General features: G+C 41.1%; 2 protein-coding genes across 4 annotated transcripts; both read right to left on the bottom strand.

The window, feature by feature from the left end:
* Positions 1-2,199: 2,199 nt before the first annotated feature.
* Positions 2,200-10,640, bottom strand: LOC118426302 (carboxymethylenebutenolidase homolog). Of its 3 annotated transcripts, XM_035835602.1 has the most exons (7): positions 10,561-10,640; positions 9,784-9,856; positions 8,417-8,607; positions 7,841-7,948; positions 7,268-7,410; positions 3,233-3,327; positions 2,200-2,930 (listed from the first exon to the last, which is right to left on the bottom strand). In XM_035835602.1, exons 2-7 carry the CDS (start codon positions 9,805-9,807, stop codon positions 2,754-2,756), a joined length of 738 nt encoding a protein of 245 aa, XP_035691495.1. In that variant the 5' UTR covers positions 9,808-9,856; positions 10,561-10,640; the 3' UTR covers positions 2,200-2,753. The 3 variants fall into 3 exon arrangements, with proteins under 3 accessions (XP_035691495.1, XP_035691497.1, XP_035691494.1); XM_035835604.1 differs by lacking the exon at positions 9,784-9,856 and having other exon boundaries at positions 8,417-8,656; positions 10,561-10,621; XM_035835601.1 differs by lacking the exons at positions 9,784-9,856; positions 10,561-10,640 and adding an exon at positions 8,985-9,104 and having other exon boundaries at positions 8,417-8,656.
* A 362-nt stretch (positions 10,641-11,002) lies between these two features.
* On the bottom strand, positions 11,003-16,233 carry LOC118426303 (carboxymethylenebutenolidase homolog). The gene is made up of 6 exons (XM_035835605.1): positions 16,126-16,233; positions 14,959-15,215; positions 14,671-14,778; positions 14,283-14,425; positions 13,800-13,894; positions 11,003-12,113 (listed from the first exon to the last, which is right to left on the bottom strand). Exons 2-6 carry the CDS (start codon positions 15,171-15,173, stop codon positions 11,937-11,939), a joined length of 738 nt encoding a protein of 245 aa, XP_035691498.1. The 5' UTR covers positions 15,174-15,215; positions 16,126-16,233; the 3' UTR covers positions 11,003-11,936.
* Between the last annotated feature and the right edge of the window lie 1,747 nt (positions 16,234-17,980).

Genomic DNA, 17,980 nt, shown 5'->3' with positions numbered 1-17,980 from the left:
CTGAGGGGTTGTACTTTCTGGTACTTCTCCCAACTTGGTTTTGTCGTAATATTGTCAGGTTGAGCTATGTTATCTTGTCCTTCCGTTATGTCCTGATACACTGCAGATGCACTAGCGTTCTGGGTATGGTTAGCCGTCACTTTGCAAGTGTACGTGCCTTCGGTACCGCTGCTCATCGGAAGGATGTTCAACACAGAGTAGCACATTCTCTTCTTTTCCATTCTTGTGATGTTTGACCCTTTACACGACAGTTTGCTGACGTGGGTGTAGTTTTTGGAGAACTCGTAACTTGGTGATCTCTGGTTTCCGTTCGATGAGATCCACGAGAACTTCCGTTTGAAACCATCCTGACAGTCTGTCTGGCAGGTGAGGGATACGTTACCTGTAACCGTTCTATTGTCTGCGATGATAGACACGTCAGGTGAGGCACACATCAGATCATCCCAAGGAACATCTTCAATTAGCTTGAAGGTTCCAGTTTCGCCATCCATGCACGGAATTGTCCACAGCATCTTCTCATTTTCAAGGATCCACGTCTTGATTTCTCTTAGACCGCAGTCACACCGAATCTTGTTGTAAACCAAATCCAACCTTGAGAGGTGACTCAATGCTCCAACATTTCCCACGGATGATATGGGATTTTTAGTTAAGTAGACTGATCTGATAGCTATAGACTCTATACCTTGTGGAATAATATAAAGGCAATTATCCTTGATAGACAAAGACTTAAGTTTCTTGAGCCCAGGAAAAACTGCATTGTCAATATGATATATCTCATTATGGTCCAAGTTCAGAGTTCCAAGCTGTTCCAGTCCCTTGAAAGTTTCTGCCTTCAGTCGCACGATACTGTTCCGACGGAGATCTAGTTCTTTCAAACGCGGCAAGCTTTGGAAGCAACCTGGTTGTAGATTCACAACGTGACTGTCCCATATGCGCAGCCTTGTTAAAGACTTAAGGTCGTGAAAATCTCCCACCCTGATGTTCGTGATATTTTGATGCTGTATCAATAAGTCAGCAAGGGTTGACGGCATCGTGGGGATGTGATGGAAACTGCAAGCTTTTAAACACCATAAAGTTGGTCCAATCGGGAAGCTGTCACAGCATTGCAGCCTAAAGGACATGGTTGTGTATCCTGTTCCACTCCATGCTACAAGAAATAATGTAATAAACATACGTACGCGCCTTGTGCTCGCCATCTTAGAGTTCTGTCCTCATAAATGCATCCAATAAATGGTTGTCACAACCTCTTGTTAGTACACAGAAGCTTTGGTCATGTAAAGATCGGAGAAGTCATACAGCGATGGGTGTCTGAGTGTTAGACCTGCATCTCCTTCCCCACCTCATGCTTGTTATATAGACTTCTCCTGCTATAAATCTCAGCAGGCACGCAAATACTTATATTGTGTACATGCATAGTCATCTTACACTATGATAATCAAAAGGTTGAGGTAAAAATGAAAATTCATGAAAATATCATACATAACCAAACCACCCAAGGAAGGCGACAAAAGTTGACAATATCATTGCAAAATTGCATTTTGTTTGTAAAGGTGAAGGTCACTTCAAGGTGTGACCAAAGGAAGGACAAGGATTAAATAGTATCTCTTCTCCCTATGTCTGAAAGATGATTGAGACTAACTCATCAATCAATTACTCACTAAGAGTGAGGAATTTCTGACCAAATAGAAACAGGGATAACGAAGGCTGCTTGGGAAATTCCCTACCCCATCAATTCATACCGGGTTTGTTTTTAACCACTCACACTAGAAAGTCGGTAAGAGATTATTTAAGTTTGGCCGGTAATCTATGATGGACTAGTCACTAACGTAAAACAAGTAAGAACTGGACTTTTCGGTGTATCTAACATATTCCAGAATGCTTTAAAAAAAGGCGTGGGCCCCCTTTAAAGTGCTAGAGGTGTGGCTTTCCTCAAACACGGGACCTCCATTTAAGGTCCTATCGGAGGGACGCCCCTTACAGAAACTAACTGAAGTAAAAAAAGTATTACAGCTTACATACGTCCAAAAATCTGTCTCTACTGAAAGTAGATAGAGATCGACTTGGTACCGACAAAAACGTAGCCTAGCGACCTTCTGCTGTATATCAGCCCTTTTTCACAGTTGACTAGGATGTCCATCTGCTATTGGATTAACTATATACAAATAAACAGCACCTCTTTGAACATATGAGTCAGACAGACAAAGTGGTGGATGATTTATTGTATAAAAGATAAAGTAGATAGTATTTCATCTATCTAATTTGATTATCTCTGGTTATACAATCAAATATAGATATCAGGATATGTATGAATTCACATATATAATGTTACATATTCTTATTGTCTAATTATACAGACTTATGTTCATTGTAAGGTCCTCAAATATTATTGATCTGGATGTCTAACATTCATCAAAGTAATGAGCGAATGTGTGATGTTGTCCACTCCCATCTACCCCTGTATTCTTTATAAAATAGGGACTACTAGCATCATACAATTTTGTGAGCTAGTTTTAAGTTGATCTTATCAAGTTGAATCTTATCAAGTTGAATGGAATCTAATCAAACTGTTATAGCATTATCCAGAATCTCAATTAAAACCTGAACATTGAACTTACAATTGTTTCCAGTGTACTTATCTAGTAGTCTCCATTTCAGCCATGCCAATCATCTACACATACTACAATGTATTAGGTGAATGAACACTTCATAAAGGTAAAGGAAAGTGTGGAAATAGCCTGTATTCATATGGCTTATTACATGTACTTCTCCAGCCACTTCAGCATCTCAAGACGTGCCCCATCAATGGCCGCTGCATCTTTGTCATTCTCTTCCTTTTTACGATGTGCGAAACCGTGTGGCATTCCTTCATACACGGTCACGTGGTAGTCCACCTTACAAGACTTCTTCAACTCTGTCTTAAGAGTTTCAACCTGGAAAGTTTAACGGTCATGTCTTAATAGTCCAATAGCGCAAGTTCATGAATTCTGTTATCTGATATAATCTTTGTCAGCACAAAATGCAAAAATGCTACTGTTTCAATGCAACAGAACACTGGGATACATGACAATAGTTTTAACATCAAAGATACCAAATATATCAACCATATTTGGTAAATATCAACTGGTATCAGTCGACAAGTTTCAATGCTTCACAGTACAGTGTTTTGAAAAATTTTGGCAATTCAGGAATTTTGAAATGTTACACTACATGAAAGGTTACATTGTATCTTTACCTGATCCAAAGGAATCACAGGATCATTTTCTCCAAAGATGAAGAGCCCAGGTGCATTCAGTAGTCCAAGTTTCTCATCATCTTTGTTAGCAATACCTACAAGTCAGATAAGGCAGCGAAAAGTTAGACCTATAATTCTATATCATATAGCAATATGGTGCACCTAGGCCCGCCAAATATCTACTCCCTGGGTGTCAATAACTCTTCAGGCCAAAGAGATTGAGTAGATACAGGCTAAACTTGATTTAAGGCCACCTGAATTCAATTTCTTGGTTGTTGGATCACTTGTCAATCTGGATTTAAGTCTCAAAATATTATACAGTGAAACCTGTCCGAGCAACCACCTGGCGCAGGCAACCACCTGCCGTCAGAGGACACTTTGAAACAGTCCCGTCCATTTTTATATTTCAGCCATACCATAGGTATGGTGAAATATATTGTATTCGTAATGTTTCTTTCTTTCTCCTGTCAAATCTTCAGAACACGGTATCTCCGTTGTTCCTCAACCGAATGACTTGAAATTTAACACAAGGGTAGAGTAGGCCAATACCCTCGGACGTTTTTTTCATTTTTCCCATATCTGTCTCTAAAATGATTTTATTAAGGTTTTTGGGTCATCTTAAGACCAAAACTGTATATTTTGGCCCCCTGTACCCTGGTATTATAACCGAATGAGCTGAAATTTGGTGTAGATAGGCATTAGATAGTTGGTAAAATGATCCAAGTAAAAGTTTTGACATAAACTACTTTTAAATGATTAATTTTGGCACTTTTCTGATGGGAAATTTGTTTTCTTTTGGCCTCCTGACGTGACCTTCCGTGACCCCGCACGGAGCCCACACCTGTGCTCGAAGAGGGCGAAGGCTAATTAATATTCATAAGCGGGGCCTCACGATTCCGTATAAACTGCAGTGTTCCCGCCAGAATTTTTTACAGCGTCGGCACACGGGGCCCGGGGTCCACCGAAGAACGCCGAAGGCCCCGGCCCGGCAGGGTCCAGGGGCAGAGCCCCGTTGGGGGAAACTCTTGCACTTTGGGCTATTCAGAAGGCTTATTGTATCAGTTTTTAGGGGCTTTTCTGTGATGCGATGGTATATTTTCCCTGCGCTGTTAGCTCCGTACGTTTTTAGAAGGTTCCGTTTATCACAGAACTGCTGTTGTTTCAGAAATCTCACGGACTTATGCTTACAAACACGTAAATTGCTAACTTACAACCAGCGCTTTACTATATACAGTAAATTTCAGCACTTTTCTGAGGGAAAATTGGTTTTCTTTCGGCCTTTTGCCGTGACGTCACCCCGCAGAGCCCCGCACGTGCAAGTTAAATGAATTTAACGAGCCAGCCAATCAGCGAAAAGGAAGACGAAGTCTAATTAATATTCAATAGCGGGGCCTTCCAACCCCGTGTATATAGAAACACGTGCATATCTTGACAACACAGTGGACGAATGTCACCTTACGCCTGGTTTTATATACATGTATATAATTATAAAATAGTTTTTTTTGCGAGGATTTGGAGTTAACGACAAGGTCATTTGGACGGTAGCAGAAGGTACGCGTTCCTTGAACGTCAGAGTACATGTCTTTGTCGATGAATTTGCCAACATTCCGCGTAGCAATATCAATCATTTTCGGCAGATTTGACTTTGGCAGGGTAAGTTGAGACAATCGAGGAAATGTTACTTGGCGGAAATCGCGGGGAAATTGGCCAGTTTAGATTTGATAAGTAAGTTTAACAATGGCGAGAATGATTATTTCCTCATCAATATTTATCGTTAGAATGTTTTGAACTGTAAATCTAAACAATTGTGTTACCTGTGCAATGTTTATATGAATAAACATACATTTTGCCAGCACGATGTTGCAGCAATATGATAACTTTATGTCTGTATTATGCCACTTTTATTGTTGAAGGCGCGTAAGCAAATGAACAAGCATGACTAAAGAAATGTTATGATACTATTTATTCGGTAACATTCACTTTTATTCACGATTCTAATTTGCAATGCCTGCAAACTCCGATCGGAATCACCCGGACCTTGTACGATTTAAACTGCATTTAACGTGAAATTGGAATTTATGACGAATCCGACACGTTAGTTCAAGGAGCTTTTATCAGATAAAAGCTCCTTGGTTAGTTCAGATTCTTTTCTCAGTAGTCACGCTTCCTATTTTCATAGTTTAAAAACTATCGACAAAGGAAGCGTTAAAGAATGTTTTTCTCCTGGTGCAAACTGTAAACACACGTCACCCACAACTCGTCTCCGATGTGACCAAGCCATTCGCGCCATTTTTATTGGATTTTAGACGGACTCGACAGTCGAGCCGTCCACCGCGGCCTTGGCATCGTTTCCTCGCGATCGGTGTCAGCCCTGACTGCACCGCTGCCCCTTGTCGTTGTCCCTCAACTTAGTTGTAGTAGAAGCAATAGTTTCCGCGTCGTTCACTTGTTGACAGGTCGACGCCTTATATTAGCGAGATACTTGTGTATGTTATCCAGTCCCAAACATCGCAGTTTCTCGGTTTATTTTCGCAAAGTTTCGTGCCTCTTCTTGATTGACGTTATGTTACCGCCTTTGTTGGAGCCGCTGCTGGCTGTGATTGGTCGCAAGTTAATTCGATTTTTCGCATAAAGTGGCACGCCCTGTCTAATCGGTATATCTAAAGACTGCAGCCAAGGCTGTTGTCTTGGTATAGATGGTAACGACACGTATAACAACATTTCCCACATGCGAATCGGGTTGGGCACGTCTTGTAAAATTAGCGGAGCGGATCCGCTGCAAGTATAAACTTCGACCCCTATATGTTGTTTTTGGTAAGTTTTTGTCGACACATCTTGGCTTCCGGGTATCGCTCCGAGGACGCAAACAGTGAAGCACCCCGGGCAGCTTGACCGATAATGTCATCGCTACGGGCTTTCGAAATTCATTAGGATATTGTGAGATTTTAGGTCCTACAATTTTCTTGCAAATCAGATATGTTAGACCAGATGGTACATTTTTACTTCCTGTATACTGTATAGGTGTAGTTCCCGGGGAAAATTTTGTTTGGAAATACGGCGTCGTTGAAAATAGTCTCTTAACTATACGTTTCAATGGGGGCGAGAAACTGGGGTGTGCCCCTAAATGTTCCATTTTCGAGCAGGGGTTATTTGAGACAGTTAAATGTTGTATGGGAAAAGCTATGGCTGAAATATGCTGTATTTGCTCCTAAGCAAATGTCGGCCTTTCTAGTTACATAGTTAAGACCCCCTCCCAAGCAACCACCTGTCTTCCCCAACCGGCAACCACTTTTTTACAGTCCCAAAGGGGCATTCAACCTGCCCCAACCAACCAAAATTGATTGACAGCAGCTAGCTACTAGTGTACTAGGCACAGTTACACTAGTACCTAGTGTACTAGGCACAGTTACCCTGGACTTCTTTTCTTTATGTAAGGGAATATCACTCAAGCATATTAACAATGTGCACCGTGCAAAATGATTATCAGTGAGAATTTTGACATACTGGTAGAGAAATTGAAAGCACTTGTTTGGGCTGTTCAAGAAAACAGACAACTACAAAACAAACCATGTTTGATTGTTAGACAAACTCAGCTCTGATTGTTTAACAATGGTTTCTTGAAATTTGTTTACATAACAGCATGGGGATTGAAAACTGTGCATCTCTTGTAGATATGTTTCCTGAGAACTAACTGAAAGGTGTATATCATGCGAACCGTATCATTTATTATTTTTGTTCGCCAACCAACCAACTTGTCAGGAGCAACCACCTGTCCTCAGCAACCATTTTTGCTCGGTCCCTTGACTGGTTGCTCAGGACAGGTTTGGCTGTAGTACCAACTGCTACTATTGCTATTTTTCGCTAATGTCTATATTTTTATCTATGTTTCTGCACTTTTATTGTAAATTGATTTTCCACGTTGCAGGCACACACCATGATCAGTTTAATGATCAAGGGGTTGCATCAATCTCTTAGCAACGTTTGATTTTGAAGTTTGGTTTACAATTGTCTAAATCCACAGGAACATCAATTCACCGTAGAAAGCCACTCCACACTTGAAGTCCTTCCGGTCCACCAGACAGGCGTGCACAGCTCGCCCTCCCCAGCAGAAACCCACACATCCCAGCTGGTCCACACCACACTCCTGCTGTAGGTAACCTACTGCTGCATCAGCTACGCTGGACAATGGCAGAGTTTAGGGTTGACTTTGACTTTTATGGTCTTACTCACAATCTCCCACAGATGTCTGTTTCCCCTTACATTAGATGGCAGTAGGCTTAGTTGGAATCACCCACATACCATTTCTGAAAAAAATATGTCACGTGCTTGGGGGTTAAATAATAAAAATAAATAATTAAGTATTACTTAAAAGTATTTGATGCATTCTCTACAAATCAGAAGGCTTTTCCCCTTCTCTCCCTCTCTTTCTCTCTGTGTTACAGCCCATGATACTTGTAGCGTTGTAGATATTCCTTTTCTCACAGGTGTTGTACGGACAACATCACATGATGTAAGTCTTGGTGTATGATGCAGGATCACAAGTAGCCACCTGTGACTTGTATTGTAGGTTGTGTTAATGATAAAAGTCTGTAAGATGTCTGGACTCACGTATGAATTTTGTTTGGGTCCTTTGTCTTTTTCCATTCAAGGAAGGTGCTCTTATCTCTGTCAGGTGACCAAGGTTCTGCACCTTGAAATGCATCTGGAAGAATTGCCCTGCAAGAACAATAGTTTTTTCACATAATGATTATTTTTCCATGCAAAATGTGTTCTTTTCTTCTCCTTTATCTATAGCCTTTTAGAGTATTTTTCTCCCAGCTAGCCCTACGTTCATGTGATTTCCTTGAGGGCATTCAGAGATACCAGAGTTCACTCCCTTCAACCCATGCTGCTTCAGGATACTTTAAAGTTCTACATGCAAAAATAGCAGCACAGAGTACTTGTCGCAATACTGTACTGTCAGTGTGTATTGGAAATACTGTCAAATACTGACACACAGTTGATGCATACATACAGACATTCAGTCAGACACTAGTACTGTGGGACTGGGACACACACACACACACACACACACACACACACACACACACACAGACACACACACACACGCACGCGCACACACACACAACACACACACACACCAAAAATAATACTTCAGACCCTTGGGTATAATTAGTTACTCACACATATCCATTGTTGGCTATCATGTCCACCATGTAACGGGTGTTGGGCATCTGCCAGCCATAGATGTCTATATAAACCACGATTCCCTTCTTGGTGGGGGTTTTGGGCGTGGCCAGGTACATGTCGACGCCGCCCACCTTCAGCTCCCTCCCCTTGGAGCCATACTCCAGTCTGTCCCCGATACAGCACGGGGTCTCGTTGTTGGCGTTTGCCATTGTGATTTTACTGGAGCGGAATGTTCTGTAGGAATCAAACAACGTTAACGTGGGCACGCAGGGTTTTGGTCACATATGCTATCTTCGTCAGACCAACTAAATAGTGGACATAGTATGGTATTGGAATAAAAGATCATATGCAAGAAGCGTCTCCCAGGTGGTTTTACCTGCCTAAATTCAATTAACAGTGGGGTTGAGGCAAAATCTCCTTAGACTGTTTGTGCCACCTAACGTTACGCTACTTCATTGAGAATAAGAGAGGTGTCCAAATGCGGAAATTTCTGCCCGCATCTCAGGACGTTAAGCACTGGATTTCGATATAGTTTTTTTTCCATAATTCAACACTAAAATACCTGAATGTCGAGCCTTGAATCCGTCGCAACACACTTCGCAAGACTGATCATGGGACCACAGTACCAGGTACTACCAGTTCACCTCAAATTTGATCTTTGACCTTGGACTATTCCATTTACAATTTCGCGGGACATCTTATTTTGTCCAAATCAGAAGCAGAAACTCCTATTAAATGCGGTCTTAAGAAAGAAACCAACAGATAAGCACTTAATAAATCGCAAGCAAACTTTTCCAAAACTGTTAGAGCATTGGAACCCCTGCCTATGACAGGTGTCTGTTTTAAGAAGCTATTAGAAAAAGACAATTTGAGTGCAATTAATTTGTTCGGTAGCCTGAAATTCTGGAAGAGCGATAGGTTTGGCGAAAAATATTCAGAAGTTGTTTTATATATGTGGAATGTAAATCAGTTAAACAATCTTTCTTGAGGAATATTTTCAGATTGTGAGCATGCACCCCCATGAATTGTGAATGGAACAGACATATAGAGGTCAATAACCGGAGGTACCCTGTACTATACCATACCGACAGGTGCACTGGGACAAAGTCCGCCGCCCCACATAAACTTGTGAATGCTTTCTTTGGATATATATCTGAATGTTGTGCCCTATCTCATAGTCTGTGTGCCTAATCATACTATCACATTAGCGTACATACCGCTAAACGTACAATCATTACGCAACCTAGACATTCTTTATCCATTTCATAGAGGAAAATTAGGTAATAATAACTTCCAAATGATAACGAACGCATTCATACTCTATGCATTAATTAATTAATTAATTAAGCATTAATGCACGGTGTTTCGTTGTTGGCGTTTGCCATTGTGGCGTCGTGGTAACACAAACTTTACGAATTACCGGAGAGGTATGTTCTGTGGGAATCAAAAAGGCTGGTTATTATCTTAAACCTGGGCTCACAGGTCTTTGTGCTAAAATTCGTCGGTAAAGGCTGTATGCATTATCGGGTAGGTCGACTACTTCCTCTTCGCAGTCAGGGGCTGAATTGCGAGGAGATTACAATAGGCGGTGCTAAATCACAAGGGTCCATTTGACGCCACTCAGGTGACCTTAATACGACAGTAATTGCCCAAGGTGCGGCCATAGATCATGGTCTGACGTAAGCCTTCTATGTTCCCGCCGGACCAACTATGCTAATAGTGTGGTGTTGGAATAAAAGATCATCTAAGAACCCACTCCCCGGTGATTTTACCTGCCTAAATTCAAGTAACAGCTAGCGTCAGTGGGGCTGAGGCAACCGTAATTTCGTAAACTGTTAGATCGACCTAACGTTACTGCCGAAGAGACTGGCCTGTGTGGGCCCTGGCAACGTAATCTGTGATCACAGTTCCAGGTTACTCATTGTCAAAATGTTTAACAACGATACGTGACGCCTTAATGGTAAAGTAAAAGCCGTCCATACTTTCATCACCCACTGAGATGCTCATTTGAAGTTCGATAGTTACGCTAGTTTACGTTCGACAGCTTACTAAGCCACCCAAGGCGGAAATTTCCGGCAAAACGGCATGCATCTCATGAGGGACTAAGAAACGTAGGAAGAACAATGAACAATAAATACCTGTATGTCGAACCTTGAATCCGTCGTAAGACTGATCACGGGACTGCCAGGTAAGTTTGACTTTGCCCTTTGACTGTTCCATTCACAATTCCGAGGGGGGATTTTTCTATACCATAATGAAGTCCGCCGCCACCACATATTATATAAATGAATGTTTCTCTGGATACAACATAACACTTTGTCCTTTTTCATAGTCTGTGTGCCAAATCATACTATCTCTTCACCTTGCAATACATAACTAAACGTACAATCATTATAATAAGCAACATAGACACCTTTTTTCATTTTATAGAGAAAACTGGAAATACATGTAGTAATTAGATAGTAACATCCAAATAACAATGAAAATATTCATACTGTATGCATTTCTATCGATCTCTAACCTAGGTACCGAGAAGATGAAGTGGATCATGGAAAAGTAGCAGTGACAACTGGCATCCGGTTTCTTCAGAAATTGTTTCCAGGTTTTATTTCGATCGTCCTCATTGATGCCGTTGCCTTGCCTGTTATCGTAAGCTTCGAAACAGTTGAAACTTGCCTCTATCTCTCCAAGTGTGTGTGTGGTTATGGGAAATCATCCCTAGGTATATCCTTCCTGTCTACATATATAAATGTTGCATAACCGCCAAGGCGAAAATCCTCAGTGTAGGCTGCCTTCATGCTAAGCCATACATATTTCTGATGCGCTCTGTTTCTTCTCTGTTTCTGACATTAAACAACTTTGGTGTACGCTTGCACAAAATATGATTAGAACGTAACCTTCTGGCTAAAATTGATAGTGCTAACTGAAAGAAATAGACAGAGGCGTAGCCTAGCGACCTTTTTTAGTATACGAACCCAGATATTCAATCCACTTTACCAGACTTTACCTCTATTGAAAAGTCTATCTCCAAATCAATACACTATCTACGAACAGTACATTGTAAGAATACGTATGACGAAAGGGTGTGAGATAAAGAGACTGGTATTCATTATGAAAAAGATAAAGTACATCGATGGATTACGGAATTTGCTTATCATTATAATTATCTCTAACGTTACAGTTAAATAAAAGGATAACGATATGTATATAAATGATATTTGTCGTTATGCTTTACTATGACATTATTCAGAATTAAATTTTGTACTCCATGATAAGGGATTGGTTAGTGAAATGTATTTCAGCCTTAAATCAAAAACCATCTTAATCAACTCTTACAGTATTATCGTCTAAACTGCTATAAAACATTTGAGACCTGTTAATCATGCATACATGAGTGAATGGACATCCGATAAAGGCACAAGATGATTTTTTTTACCACGTAATGAGACCTGAAGGCCACTCCAAGGTTGGTGGACACGTAACAACGATGGCATTAAGATGGCAACCTCCTTGATTACATGTACTTCTCCAGCCACTTCAGCATCTCAAGACGTGCTCCATCAATGGCCGCTGCATCTTTGTCATTCTCTTCCTTTTTACGATGTGCGAAACCGTGTGGCATTCCTTCATACACGGTCACGTGGTAGTCCACCTTGCAAGACTTCTTCAACTCTGTCTTAAGGGTTTCTACCTAGAAAGTTTAACCAAATTCAATAATTGTTCATAATGTCTGTTGTTAATCTTGAAAGACAGAACACAGCGATATTGTCTCAATGCAGCAGAATACCGGGATACGTGAAAGTCTATTAAACATCAAATTTACCAAATATATGAAAGATACTGGTAAACAATCAACTGGACACGGTCTACTAATTTGTAGAGTACTTTGTCAGAATTCTAGTAACTTAGTTCAGGAATGTTGAAGCGTTACAACTACGTACATGTATGAGGTTACATTACATCTTTAAGATAAACTAGAGTTCAACGAACCCATCTCTTCGCCAAATAATCATGCCTTTATTTAAGACTTTAAGGTCTTATTGTTCCTCACAAACACACAAACATTAACAAAACCAGACTGTGACCTGACAGATGACCTGGTAGCATCCCTTGTCAATCAGAATTTCATGCTTGTCAATTTAGACTTTGTCCCCAGTGTAAGGGCGTCCTCCAGCAAACCATCTGTATAACAGCTGTGTCCATAGATATAGGTCAAAATGAGATATATAGAGCACAGTTTATTTCTGTTAATAAGTTTTGCTGCAGTACCTTAGGAAGCCGCTAGGGGGCCCACTATCATAATTTATCTTCGTTTTCCTGACCCCTACCCACCTACCAAATATCATCAGGATTTTTTCAAGGCTTCTCGAGTTATGCATTCCACAAACAAAAGGACGCACACACTCGGCCTGCTACCGTCCTAACGGAAAATGCTACGTCAACTATTTTCGAACACAACCTTCCTTTTCGCAGCCGCTACTTAAATACTAAATATCATGAAAATCCATACACAGCTTCTTGAGTTATATGCTGTTGGCATGGATTTATGAACTTTCCTCATTAATTATGCAAATAAGCTACTAATTTGCATAATTAGTATTACATTGTATAAGTCATCACTCATTCTATCTACATACCGAAAATCCTGATGATCTGTTTACACGTTCTCAAGTTATCCTCGTCCAAAGTTTGAACGGAAATCGGTGCCTGCAGTTCCCAAAAAGCCGCTAGTGGGTCCAAACTCACAGCACTTACTCTCTGTTTCAAGGGCTATCTACCACTCAAAAATCATGACCACAGCATGTCCAGAACACGAAGTGCCAAAATTAAAAGTTTTGCTGCAGTACCTTAGGCAGCCACTAGGGTGCCCATTATCGAACTTGACCTTCGTTTTCCTAACCCCAATCCACCTAACAAATATAATCAGGATCCATTCAAGGGTTCTCGAGTTATCTTGCTTACAGACAAACGCACTTACATACAAATCCCGCTACAGCACCATAGGTAAGAGCCAGGTAAACCATTTTCGCACTTGACCTTCCTCTCCAAAACCGCTACACACCTACCAAGTTTCGTGAAAATCGCCCAGCTAGATTTTGACTTATGCTGCCAAAAACAAACCGCAAAAAACATACCAAGCTCGCTGCAGTACCGTAGGAAAACGCCAGGTAAACCGTTTTCAAACTTGGCATTCCTTTCGACAACTGCTACACACCTACCAAAAATCACAAAGTTCCATCCACAATTTCTCGAGTTATATGCTGTTGACCTACATACAGACCCAAGTCAAGCAATCTCATACTCTTCTTGGCGAAGAGAATAAATTTAGATGGGCCTGTTATCGCCTGCAATAAATAAAGAATAAATGAAACTTTACCTGATCCAAAGGAATCACAGGGTCGTTTCCTCCAAAGATAAAAAGCCCAGGTGCGTTCAGAAGTCCACGTTTCTCATCATCTTTATCACGCATACCTAAAAGTCGGATAAGGGAGAAAAAGTTAGATCTAAGTCATATGATAAAGTCAGCATGACTAGATCGCTCTCCAACATCCGCACCTCCCCCCTGAGGTCAATAACGCCTCTGTCAAAAATATTGAGCCAACACAGGCTATATATCATTATATAAGGTCACGCCAATTCTATTTTCTTGGTTGTTAGATATCACGTATCATTCTAAAATACCCATTTAGGTACAGACAGTTAATATCTGTATCGGCTTCTGCCTGTATGATATAAAGTGATGTATTTTGCACACCCAGGCACACAACGTGATTAGACCAAAGATAAAATCTCTTAGCAACGTTAGGTTTTTTTAAAGTCTGGTTTTGAAATGTCTAAATCCACAGGAACATCAGTTCACCGTAGAAAGCCACTCCACAGTTGAAGTCCTTCCGGTCCACCAGGCAGGCGTGCACAGCTCGCCCTCCCCAGCAGAAGCCCACACATCCCAGCTGTTCCACACCACACTCCTGCTGTAGGTAACCTACTGCTGCATCAGCTACACTGGACACGTCAGAAGGAACAATAGCAAGAGTGTAATGCAGAAGTTAACTCTTTGTCTCATTAATCTGTTCTGCCCCCTCGTCTAGCCTGACATTTGATGTTACTATCTGTAAGATGTAGTATATATAAGTTGAATTCAACTCCAGCCTTGAAGACGGTGACAGACCGTCACCGAAACGTAGTTGGAAACAAAGACAGGGTTGTAAAAAAAACAGTCTTTATTCACGAATGCAAGTTTTACTCACGTATGAATTTTGTTTGGGTCCTTTGTCTTCATCCATTCGTTGAAGGTGCTCCAATCGCTGGTAGGTGTCCATGGTTCTTCACCTTGAAATGCATCTGGAAGAATTGCCCTGCAAGAGCAATAATAGTAGGCACTATGAGATACGCACATGCCAAAATAACATTTAATACCCTGTGTAGCCTGACTAAATCGCGCTCCTAGCGGCCAGTCCATCAGAGGGTCCCCAGCCAGCGATAGAATGTGTAAACACAGGTTAACCTGTATGAATGAAATTAAAAGTATTACTCACACATAACCATTGTTGGCGATCATGTCCACCATGTAGCGAGTGTTGGACATCTGCCAGCCGAAGATGTCTATATAAACCACGATTCCCTTCTTGGTGGGGGTTTTGGGCGTGGCCAGGTACATGTCGACCCCGCCCACCTTCAGCTCCCTCCCCATGGAGCCATACTCCAGTCTGTCCCCGATACAGCACGGGGTCTCGTTGTTGGCGTTCGCCATTTTGGCGTCGTGACAACACAAAATTTACTGGAACGGAATGTTCTGTGAAAATAAAAAATAGCGCGAGATGGTTATTGTCTAACCTGGCTCGTTTTCTTTCACGCCCCTTCATTTGTTTTCTTGCGTTGATACAGCGTAAATCAAACATGATTTCAAATAAATATTTAGTCATTGTACACCAACCAAAGAATCCTGACCCAGTTAAATTTCGTTCTCATTGTTTTGCTCACTCAACGGTTGGGATTCGACTAAACACAGACTATGTGCCTTATATCTTCGTCTGGTCAACTGTGCCACTCCCCGGTTAATTTACCTGCGGCAAAATTTATTTAGAGACATGTTAGGTCGACCTACTGCATAAGAGGAGGCTCACAGTGTGGATCCTGCCAACATTCAGGTTTCCAGTTACTCATTGTCGAAATATTTGCCAACAGTTCATCCCGTTACGTATGGGCAAGCAAACTGGGCGTCCATGCCTTCGTCAAAGCGTCACCCAGAATGCCATTTAAATGCATTTCGAAAGTTACACTAGTTTACTCACTAAGTCACAAAAACTGAACGTTTCTAGCAAAACTAGGGGCCTCTCAGTCTGACACCACCACATGACTACTGTAAGGAAGGCCCGGTTACACTCACATTATGTAGTCGACTCGGCGGATTAAAGAGATTTGAGTAGACTCCGAAAACGCGTGTGTGAACCCTGCCGAAGTTACTGTAGCCCTGTATGGGTGGACCGTGGACGTTTATGCTTCTATATTCATGTTACATGTCCACCTACAGACGTGTAAAAGATAGACTCCATCTATGGCCATACAGAGTCTCCAGGGCTTACGTTACTTCTGAGCTGAGAGCAAGTCTAGCGAAGAAATCATCAACAACAACAACAACAGCAAGCATTTCATTATGGAGCTTGTTTATCGTTTTCCCATAGTTCTACACAAGCATAAAATACCTGTAAATCGAGCCTTGAATCCGTCGTTAGACTGAACAAATTTCGCCGGCCGCCCGTGCAGGTACAAGTAACTTGGTGAGCGCACGTTCATCGATCTTTGACCTTTGCAATTTGACCATTCCATTTAATTTCCAAGCAGACCCTACGGTGCCATAAGATAGTATCAAAGCTGGGAGTATAGCCGGCTAAGGGAGTCAAACGGGCACCGCAAGTTTAATACTATACTACGCAGCGTGGATCTGGTTGGAGATTATATTACATTCACAATTCCGCATTCATATATCTTCTTCAAAGTCAGAGGTTTTGAGAAAAAGATTATAATATAAGCGGTACATGTACGACAAAATGTTCATGTAGTTGTTTTTATGTATGTAGAGTGTAGCATTCAGTTATGCAGAATATTTTGAGATATAATCATACCCCCCCTTTACAAGAATTGTGAATAGTCAGTGTCCGAAGGTTCTGTGTACGATGCTCTTCTTCTTCGTCTTCCGAAAACATTCAATTCTGTGATGATTTGTGTGCACAATTATAAATCGCTAATTTGTTTACCAAAAGGTGCCATTAGTAAACAAACTAGACATTTTTAGCATAGCAACAGCCAAATAATGAAACAATCAAATCATGCATTCCTTCCTGATGCGGACGCTGAAAAGATGAAAGTAGATGTACGAGATGTTGGCCTCACTAGTCGACGCAGGAAATCCGGCTTTAATAAATTGATATTGTTTCCAAGTTTTATTTCGATCATCCTCAGTCACGAGTTTGTGTTTACCCCATTTTCTCAAGGAATACGCAAATAATGCTTTTAATCGGGAGTTCCACCAAATTTGTTTTAACGGTTATTTTGGGTTTCGAAACAGTTGAGACTTGTCCCGTTGCGCTCTCTCTCAAGGGTGCTTGCCGTTTGGGAAAAGATCGCTAGGTATCGTTCCTGTACATGTATACATAATGACTACTCCATATAAATTTTTCATTAACGACAACCCTAAAATCCAGTGGAGGCTATCTTTATGAGTAATACGTTCTCCAGATCAGTGGCAGCGTCAAGAGCGCCCTTACAACCCCCCGCAGATGCACGTACCGTCAATACAACACTATCTTGCTTTATTTTATTTGATTGTTACAGTGTTTGTCATTGCATTGGCCCAAAATGTAAGATGCACAACTTGAGTGTGCCACAACATTGTCCTTCGTTGTATTTGGAATGATTAAAAGATGACAATCGGGGTATGGGCGGACCACACATCATATGTTAGCCTTGATGATTAATTCTTGCGTGACAGAAAACCTACCACCAACGATTGTGTAATAACCAATTATATTACAGGCAACAGGGATCGGATTAACATACAACCCATTGAAAAAAGGCACGTGTTTGATTCCAACCAATTGGTAACTTTATACCTTGACATGTGATAAGCACTAGGAAGGTAATTGCCTTCCTACGCAGTCCACACTCACGCCTTCAACAAGTTGGACATTCCTACGTTATACGGTGTAAGGTACCTTCGACTCAATAGAACCGTACGTAAGTAGCCATTCTAGGTTGTGTTTTTCCTATCAAGTACAAGCTTGGTATATACTGTGTTGAAGTCACAAGAAATACCATATATATACAATGTATATAGTTGCATTTTTGTCATTACCATACATTGTTAAGTTCGAGCTTTCCTCCAGCTATCCTTTAAATCGGATGTTAAATCAAGTCGTTTTGAGGTAGCCCGCAGACATGGGAAGGCTTGGTTATTGATCCCATTTCTTAGCCCTGAAAAAATATTTTGGAAACACGAGCTAACTATACAACAAAGAGATGTGCTAATATGGGGTACAAAACTTTAACCCATTTTTTAAC

Source organism: Branchiostoma floridae, chromosome 11 (assembly GCF_000003815.2).
Source record: "Branchiostoma floridae strain S238N-H82 chromosome 11, Bfl_VNyyK, whole genome shotgun sequence".
In the NCBI taxonomy this organism is placed as follows: Eukaryota; Metazoa; Chordata; class Leptocardii; order Amphioxiformes; family Branchiostomatidae; genus Branchiostoma; species Branchiostoma floridae.
Note: the sequence above shows the minus strand (reverse complement) of the source record. Positions and strands in the feature narration are given on the sequence as shown.